The sequence below is a fragment of the Xiphophorus couchianus genome, chromosome 23 (assembly GCF_001444195.1).
Source record: "Xiphophorus couchianus chromosome 23, X_couchianus-1.0, whole genome shotgun sequence".
Taxonomy (NCBI): domain Eukaryota; kingdom Metazoa; phylum Chordata; class Actinopteri; order Cyprinodontiformes; family Poeciliidae; genus Xiphophorus; species Xiphophorus couchianus.
The window spans coordinates 21,028,098-21,037,778 of record NC_040250.1 but is presented as its reverse complement, the minus strand read 5'-3'; the positions used below and the strand labels follow the sequence as shown (position 1 = coordinate 21,037,778).

The following is a 9,681-nucleotide window of genomic DNA, read 5'->3' as shown; positions in this document are numbered from 1 at the left end:
AATGACAAAAAAATTGTTTGATGTTAACACATTATTGACTATTAAAGTTCAAACTAACATTTTAATCTTTCAATTTAACTCTGAAGTTAAACTGTGTTGGACTCAGAAGTGATTTTTTTAAAGAAAATATATCGGTCAGATCATAAAACTCTTTGAAACCACATTTTATGTAATATTAATAATAAATACAGTATAAACAGAATAATGAATCCAATAATTAAATGTCCAAAAAACATATTTTTGAATAACATATAATGTTATAAGAACTTTACAATTAATCTGTGTAAATCCCAAACCTCATTGTAACTCCCATATTACAAAAAAATTAATAAAGCACCAATAATCATATGTTTAAAAATTGCAAATTATTTTTTGTACTGTGCATTCCCTGAAACAGGATGGCTGCCATTAAAGAAGTTGATTTGTTTTTAATAGATCTCAGAACCTAAAGTCAGATGTACATCAGTTCAGGGAACTGTGAAAACGAGTCAGAGGTTTTGAAGCAGTTGGATTATTGTTTGAACTATCAAGAACCATGAGGTATTTATGAAAAATACACAAAAATAAACATTATTAGCATAATTTTTAAGTGTGGTTGCATGATTAATTTAAAAGCTAACTGTAGTTGTATTTAATTTTTCCTAAGTTTGTGAATGCAGACCACAGGGTTTATTGGTCACCAAATGTTTTTAACTCTGCACCCACCGTCAATTTTCTGGGCAGCATCTGTGAGGGCCAGGCTTGTGCTGCCATTGATTGCTCTATTCCAGTCCTGCAGCTAAACAAACAGGCTCTGGGCCCTTATTGGTCCAGGGACTCCAGAGGAATTTGTGGTACTACTGATCTGCCCTCAGTTAAAGGAATGTGTGATTTTGCGCGTCCACTCTCGCCTTTTCTACAAGTCTTCTTCTTGTTTATGCAGAGCTTTCTCTTTCTTTCTGAACTACCCGAACTAAGAGTTTACACACCACTTTGGACGTCAGCAGATCAATGATGAGTTTGCTGAAGTTATCTGAGTCGAAGTGGAGGCTGGTGCTGAGTGCTCTCCTTGTTTGCGCTATAGTCTTTGAGTCGGGTAAGTGAATTCATTCCTTCACTTTGCACTTCTGTACATGCGCTTCTGGAAATGCCAAGGATGCAGCATTTCTGTTGGCCTACTTCAAAAAGGTGGCAAATGATTTAACGACATGTTCACATCAAGCAGTCTCCCCTGTGCTAACTGTTATTTTGCCTGCACTCTGGGTTTTGCACTGGTAAAAAAAGATGCCAAAGAAGAGAAAACGACTCGTGGAAGAACGTCCACACCAAAGAAAGCAACAAATAAAAGGCAAAGAGCTGAGATGGTTAAAGCAAAGACCAAACTTACAGCTGCAGCTCAGACCAAGACATCACTCACACAAGTAGGAAACAGCATCTTACAGAGGGAGGTGTGCATCTTTCTTATGCTGTCAAAATTGTCATATTTTAAAAAATTATGTACTCTCTGCATTAAGGTTCTTGGCAGAGGTGTTTTTAAGAAAGTGGGAGAGACCCTGAGCGTGCAGACAGGAGACACACTGAGCCTGAGGTGCAGGGGCAAACCTGTGCAGTGGAGCATCCCCCTTTATGTGGAGGAGGATGAAGGACGGCTTGTGTAAGACACATGTTCATAAATCTGTATTGTGCATGACGAAGACAGGAAATGCGATGTGCGCAAATCTGTTTGTTCTTTATGTGCTTCTTTTCAATCTGCAGGATTGTCCAACAAGAACGCTTTAGCCTCCTGACATTAGTCAACACAACTGTTGCAGACACAGGGGAGTATACCTGTTTCCCCATGTATTGTGAAGACAAAGACTGCAGGAGGGAGTACAACAAAGCTATCAAAGTCTTCATCTTCTTTCCAGGTACAGTAGAAAAACATTTTCTTTTGTACATTTTTCACCCTGGTAAATATGTGTAGAATCCTAAAAATAAATTTATTGCAATACCATAATCCCACAAGGAACTGTTACTGAAACATTCAACCTTTACTTTGAATATATTTATTCAACAGAAAATAGAACATATATGACAGGATGGTATACATGTAAGGTAAATTTGTCTTGCTCTTCATATGTGGAGGAAATTTCTAAGAAGGAAAGAGCAACTTAGCATAACCTGCCAAACAGTGAGAGTAAAATTGTAAAATATACAGCTGGAACTGTGACGACAAGGTAAAAAGAGGTTCAGGATATTGACCAATCAAGAGTCGTCAGCCGAACCTAACTAGTCTTATAATCAACCTCTCTCGTCGTTCAAACCAGACCCACGGGAATTATTCATCCCATCATCTAGCCACTATGAAATGATCCAGCTGAGAAGCAACTGGCCGACAGTCCTCCCCTGCCAGGTGACGTCGCCTGAGGCGAAAGTCACTCTGCACCGTGAGTTCCCACCGGGGGAAGTGTCAGTGGACGGGACGGAGATCTCCTTCAACAGCAGGAAGGGCTTCACCATCCATCGGCCACGGCCGCATCACGCCGGAGTGTTGCACTGTGTGGCTGCTCTGGGAAACCTGAGGCAGAGCTCCACCAAGTATATCCTCATCTATGTCAACTGTGAGCACTGTTGATGAGTTTATGTCCACAGGTGTTTGATTGAATATTCGATTGCTGTATAAAACTGATCGGATACTCCAAACCGATTAAAACTCAGCTCATTTTCTGTCTGTTCAACAACTTTAAACAAAGCAAACCGGCATAGAGGTCAGGATTTCTACAACAGTACACCATTCAGGATCAGATTGTCTAATTTTATTTGTCTTAATCGACGTTTACCTCTTTTAGATCATAGCACATCCAAACACCATAGCCTGAAACTGTCAGAAAATACATTTAGTAGTAGGAACTAGTATTTTTTTCCATTAACATTAAGGAATTATTGACTTAAAACAAGCTCCTATATCTTACTGAAAAGCCTGCTTTGTCTTTTTTTGAGTGTACTAATGGTACATTTTCTATCCGTACCATTAGACCCCATGGCTCCTCCTGCTCCGGTGATCCAGGCATCATCAAGCTCAGTGGCTGTGGGGGTCAACCTGCGTGTGGCCTGCAGTGCAGTGGGAGAACGAGACATTTTCATAGAGTTCAACTGGGAATACCCAGGACAGCAGGTCAGGAGAGCTGCTCTAAAGACTTTACACCGACTTACGATATGCATGGTAGTGTGGCAGAAAAAAAATGGCCAGATATGGAAATGTTACTTTTTTACAAATGATGCCGCTTTTTGTGGTAACTGTATATTTTTTAGATTACTATGCAAATTAATCAAAGCCACAATTTACTGTGAATGGCTGCATGGGCTTAAAAGCTTACTTAAAAAAAATACAACTTTTATGCTTGAATTTATTGGTAGAACATATTATAAGCAAAAGTGAAACGATGAAAGAGTCCATCAGATATCATGAATTTAATTATTGGTGTAAAGGGAGAGCAGATATCCTGACTGAAATCATTTTTTTTCAAAGATTAGCATTGTTTACTTCCAAAAAAATAGCATTGTTTACTTCCAAAAAAAATGTATGCTATCGCTCTAATTTTACATCCAAATAAAATCACACATAAGTAAATTTGTAATAATAAGATTACAACTGAAAGAACAAAACAGTTTGTGTATTCAGTAGCAGAGAAGTTTTTATAACATCCAAGGGCCATAATATCCAGAGGAGCATGCTACAGTTTTATGTTGCCACCAGTGCAGAGCTTGCACTGACAGCAGGCTGGTATGAGTGAATCTGCTTGCACAATGAGACCAAGACAATGTGAAAGAAAAGGAGGCGAAAAGAGCATTTCTGTCAAAACAGGTCAAGGGCAGATGGAAATAGAAGAATGGTAGAAAGATTTTATTATTGATTAACTGTCCGTCTGATATGCATTATCCTGAATCCTTTGTCATGGCTATGGTGAAGCATATTGATGCAATTCCTGTGTAAAGTTATTTTCTATCTAAGAGAATCTGGGTATTTACTATTTTCTCCAAGAACACTGTCATAAGTATAAGGTCATGAAAAGTGTGATTGAAATATCTGAGATCGACACTTTAGGTAACAAAGTGTGATCAATATCAGTCACCAGTGGGACAAGAATCTCCACAGCAAACAACATGGTAATTTATGACTGATCACATGGATCTAAGGTCTCTTTGTTCTGTATCTTTGCATTTTACTTACTAAGCTGAGATACAGAAAAGACTTTTAGGTATGAGCTTGATCACCCTAACAACTCATCTATCGGTGCATTTGATATTAATTACACCATGATTTGACCCATTAAGCATATGTAACTAAGTTTGGATCTTTGTTCACAGTTTTTGCTGAATGGAGTTTTTTTTTTTTTTCACCCTGGATGCAGATCGGGAGGCCTCTTTACACAGAGGAGACGACGATCCCGGTCAGCGGAGAAGCATCTCGGCAGCAGTTTCAGTCCATTCTCCAGGTGGATGAGGTGAGGGATGTGGACCAGGGGACGTACACCTGCACTGCCCAGAACCTTCAGGGAGTCAAATCGGTGTCCACCACTGTTAAAGTTGTCCCCAAAACTAGGAAACTGTCGGTGTGATCCCCAGCTGGACGGCATCACTGAGGGGACACAGACTGTAGATCAGAGCAGTTTCTTACCCTGTCAGAGAATGAGAAGTGAATTAGTCAGAAACAGAGAAACATAAACCGCAATGAGGACCTTTGGAGGCTGTGAGTGATGAAATCGTGATGCAACATAAATGCAAGATGAATATCAAATGCTCGAGGTCGGATAATAAAACTTTTTGCACCAAAAGAAATGTGTGTCCATTTCCTAACTTCTTTCTTATGTATAAAAATGATCAAAAAGTTGAACAGAAAAAAGCCTAACGAAATCCTTGTCCTCTTGTGACTCATGTCAGGATATGTGTGCAAAACAAGTTATTATTTTTTAAACGTTTTACAGCTGTTATAACTTACTCTGTTCTATCCAAGTTCTCCATATGCACATAACTTTGTTGTACATGGAATATTGATATTTGTTGCATTAAGATGCGACTTCATGCAGAAACACAAATCCAAATAAATAAGATATGATGAGATATAATACTTTATCAACATATTACTAACAAATATACACTTCTAAACTTCAGTTTTTAAAATGTTAAAATGTTTAAAATGTTCTTTTTTTGCTTTTGGAACATGTCCAGTCTCAATTAATATATATAAAAAAAAATTAAATTTAACATTTACACCCATAACAGGTTGCTTATTAATGTTCTCTATATGATTTATAAATAGAAAATAAGATGAAACCAAGCTTCTCTACATAAAAATATTTGACTGGAACCACAGAATGTGATTTCAAAGTTGATTTTGTTTTAGAAATGAGGGCTGACCTAGTAAATATGTGATTTTCTTCAACTGCTTAGGATCATCTGCAGGATTAGGGGCCCAAAGAGGATTTATACAAGACAATTTGGCAAATGTAGTTTAAAAAGTTGTGTTCACAGAGTCATATTTTATAGATAACATCAATTTCTGCTACCTGTACAAGGAAAATGTTTTATCCACACTGTAACTGATTGTAAGTAAATCAACAAGTAACAATTCAGGTTTCACTCCTGGTCAGCAGACATATTTTAATCATCTTTTAAAAGAATAACGGAATAATCTTCATTTAATCTATTACAATTTAACAACTGATTTTGCGTTAATTAAATAAGTTGTTCTACATTAAAATTGTTATTAAGACGGTGAAAATGCAGGCTGTAAAGGCTATATTGGCGCACTTTCTCACCCGGTCGGTAGATGTCGCTGTATTTCCTCTTATCTGTAAGCGTGTCTGTGCAATCAACGGGGGGGGGCAGATCAGACTGACTCTCTCCCTCTCTCTCTTTTCAAACGTCCGGGAGGGAAGAGAAGCAGCAGTCCCAGTCTGCTACTCTCTCTCTCGGCTCACAGGCTGGTCGCCGTCCGCTGTTCGGCCCTGAAGTCCAAGGGAAAAAAAAAAAAAAATCCTTCGCAGCCCCGTCGACTGCGTTTGTTTTGATTTCATTTAATCCACGCAGCGAGCATAGAAAACTGCAGCAGAGTGCCAGTGTTGATCAATGAGATGTCCTGCACAGAGAGCATGGTGAGTTTTTCTGATCTCCGTCCACATGCAGTCCTGCAGCAGAGGGGGTGTTGGTGCTTGGTGTTGGAGGTCTGGGTAACTTTATGCAAACCGGAGCACAGGACTTTAACCAGAATCACAGTGATGCTGTCAGGGGGGCAGGTTATTTTACAATGAAGCAAGTGTGGCCAACATGTTTACCTTTGAAAGATATGAAACATTTAGATTTGGCTTTCAGCCCGGGTCGCTCTGCAGCTCTGGTGGCCTCCTGCTCTCCGCCTGAAAGGAGTTTGGCTGTAAATGTTTGGGCTGAAACTTACACTCCTTTAAATGCACAGGAGAGTTTTTGGGGACAAGAGCTGCTTCTTAGTATTTGTGTGAGGGAAGAGGGTGGTGAGGGTCCAGGGGACTGCCAGGCTGTCGTCCTGGAGACCAGAGGCCACAGGTGACCTCTGACCTGAGGACTCATGGAGCGTTACAAGAAGACTCCTTTGAGCGCGGTGGATAAGGGCGTCTGCTGACGTAAGTGTCAGAGTGGACCTGACAATAGAGAGACAATGGGTCTGCAACCACTTGCTGGAGTCCGTGCTGCAGCCATTCCCCTAATTTAGGAATGGAGAAGCTCAGAGGTGCTGATTGTCAGATGATACTCCTGACTCCGAGCTGTGAGTGAGTGCTTATTACTGCACTGCAATCATGTAGACAGCTTAAATATTGCTTTGAGTTTAAGTCACGCCACAGAAATGCACCTTTTCCATCACATCCACCTCACATCACGCATGGATTTGAGGTGAGATTGGAGCGCCTCTATTTCTTGGGCAAAGGTTTTAAGTAACTATCTACACGTTTGTTGCCAAGCAAATCAAATTGACTCTTACTGTTTGGAAAGATATTCTTTCTGATTTTATAGAGTTACTTGGAACTTCTTTGAATTTGGGGAATTTTGACATCTATCCGCCCCTGATGTTTATCTTGGGCACTTTCATCTCTGCATCTCTCTCCACATAACACCTCTTCTTCTAACACCTCTAACAACTTAGCATGTTGAACCCACACTTGCTTGTTTAAATAGACTTTGCACTTAAAATGTGAGCCAGTTCTTATATTTGACAATGCCAAGCAAATGCAGTCATACCCCTTAAACTTTTTTTTTTTTTTTTCACATTTGGTAACACTTCAACCACAAACATCAGTGTAGCTCAAGCTCGGTCAGGCAGGCTGGATGGAGATCAGCAAATTTGCTGTCTTGTCATAGATTCTCACTTGGTTGTCTGTTTGACTTTTTCCATCTTACACTCTTGACAACCTTCCCTGTCTCTTGCCACAGCATGATGCTGCCGCCATCAGTTTGCCATTGTGGGACGTGCTTTTTGCATGTAGGGCAAAAACGTCCAATTTTGAGGCAGTCTAACCAGAGTGTGCTCTTAAACATGTTTGTTGTGGTCCCAACATGACTTGTGGCAAACTTTTAAGACTTCAAATAATAAGGATACATTTTATTTATTAGCGTCTTTCAAGACTCTTAAGGCTGGTTTACAACAACATGAAACCATCACATTGTGAACAGAGGTAAAACAAAAAACTTTATTCAAAAGTGCTTGGCATTTTTGAATAATGCCAAGACTTGTGAAGTGCTGATATACACAACAATAAACAAACAAAAAAAATTTTGTTTCTTGACCACCTTGCCGCTTCTTTGCCTTCTAGATCAGCGGTCTCAATCTGCAGTCCTCCAGGGCCAGTTTTTGCAACGTCTAGATCTGTCGCTTGTCCTACACACTTTATTTAAAGGGCTAAATTGTCTCAGTAGCCTGCAGTCAAGCTTTACAGAGCTCTGCTAATGAGCTAATATTGGAGCCAGGTGTGCTGAAGCAGAGCGACGTCTTGTACTGCATTTATTTGTACTTTTATGAAAGTCAGTTCCCCTAACTCTGAGGACAGATGGACGGATTTTATTTAGTGAAATCAGAGTACGGCAGGCACTCGACACATTTCAGGTTGTTATTAGTAGAAAACGTAAAGTCATGTATCATTTTCTTCGCACTCAACTTTATTTTTACGACTTTGTGGTGGTTTATCAGATTAAAACCAAAATAAATGACGTAGAAGTTTCTAGTTGTAATGTGACAAGTTGTGAAGCAGTTTCAGGCAATACTTTTCCAAGCCAAAGGATAGGATTGAATGAGGTTATTTACTTTTAAGCTAATTTGAAACAAATGTCAGCCTGATTAATATCAAGTATAAATCAGTTCTGTGCACCAATGCCATAAATCTGCTTGCATCTCATTTTGGGGGCAAAAATCTGCTGTGTTGGCCGTTTATTGAATATACCTGTTTCATCCTGAATGATTGGTTTAGTAGAAGTTTAATTGTGACTTTAATAGACAGAGACTCTGTCCACTTCCCAGATTACTTTTGGAATAAACCATCTGGTTTGTCAAGTTAGTTCTGTAGAACAAGGCGCTGCCATGCAATATGGTGTTATTTGTTGAAGAAAGTACAGTGAGAGATAAGAAGTCCAAAGTTGTTCTGGAATGTTAAGTTTGTAATTTTTAAGCTTGAAACTGTGGATGCAGTCCAGGACAAGCTGAAGCAGGAGAAATAGACTGACATTTGACAGAGAAACAAAACAGACCCAACAGTAAGATAGCAAAATCCTTCGAAGAGATGACAGCAATTATCGGTGTGCTTGTGATAAGAACAAACATTAAGTTGAGTTTAGCTGTACCAAAACATTTGGAGGGATATGAAACATCCTGTCAGCATCCCAATCAATCTTAGAGCAAGTAGTTGTCTCAATCAGTTTTTTATAAAACTAAAATCCACCAATATATTGCTGTTAAAGAACAGCAATATATATTTAGTTTGAAAATATATCTTATTCAAGATTATTTGAATAAGTGAAAATTCAAAAGAGATCATCTATCAAACATGGTGGTGGTAGAATAATGGTTTTGTCCTGTCTGTCTCTCCGTATATCTGTATCTCTGGTATTTTGATTGATTCTGGATTAAGAAGAAAAAATAAATGCCGTTCCAGTTGTAAATTTGAAGGGAACACACTTTTCATTTTCTGAAGAGGATAGCCCTGAGGTCAACATGCCCTACAAACAAGCAGCAACTGATGGGATCATCAGCAAAACATACCTTCAGGAGAAAATAAAATAATCAAATTTAACAGCCTAAAGTCTGTAGGCTTCAAAATGTATTCGAATTGGGAAAATAATCCCTATACTTCTCTGTTCTCTTAGAGCTTGTAAAAATGGATGTGCTGTTTTGGGTTATGCTTATTGTATTGATATATTATCAGTTCAAAGGAAATGTCTCAAGGCTCTTAAACCAAACCGTCCATCTTGTAGAGAAAGTTGACACCTTTTCTTTGAGATACCGTCAATTCACAACAAAACGTGACATTGTTACCAACAACTATGTGCTTTTTAATTGCAACCTCACAGGATCTGTAACTTGAATATGTGCTAGGTAATGTTATTTGATAACGTGGTGTTGGCCCAGTTTGTCTCCGTCTCTCGGTGGAGTCAGCCTGACAGCTGATGTGATATCTTCAATCAGCTGTTTGAGCCCTTTGGGGG

The 9,681-nt window shown here is 39.1% G+C and overlaps 2 protein-coding genes across 2 annotated transcripts in view; both read left to right on the top strand.

The window, feature by feature from the left end:
• The first annotated feature begins 767 nt into the window (after positions 1-767).
• Positions 768-4,784, top strand: LOC114139058 (platelet-derived growth factor receptor-like protein). The gene is made up of 7 exons (XM_028008689.1): positions 768-1,075; positions 1,264-1,400; positions 1,494-1,633; positions 1,735-1,886; positions 2,286-2,579; positions 2,994-3,133; positions 4,371-4,784. The coding sequence occupies exons 1-7, from the start codon at positions 991-993 to the stop codon at positions 4,575-4,577; spliced, it is 1,155 nt and encodes a 384-aa protein (XP_027864490.1). The 5' UTR covers positions 768-990; the 3' UTR covers positions 4,578-4,784.
• A 1,143-nt stretch (positions 4,785-5,927) lies between these two features.
• n4bp3 (NEDD4 binding protein 3) overlaps positions 5,928-9,681 on the top strand; it is a 31,225-nt gene continuing 27,471 nt past the window's right edge. Inside the window, exon 1 of the mRNA XM_028008679.1 lies at positions 5,928-6,113. The gene's annotated coding sequence lies outside the window, so the exon portion shown is untranslated. The remainder of the gene's footprint in view (positions 6,114-9,681) is intronic.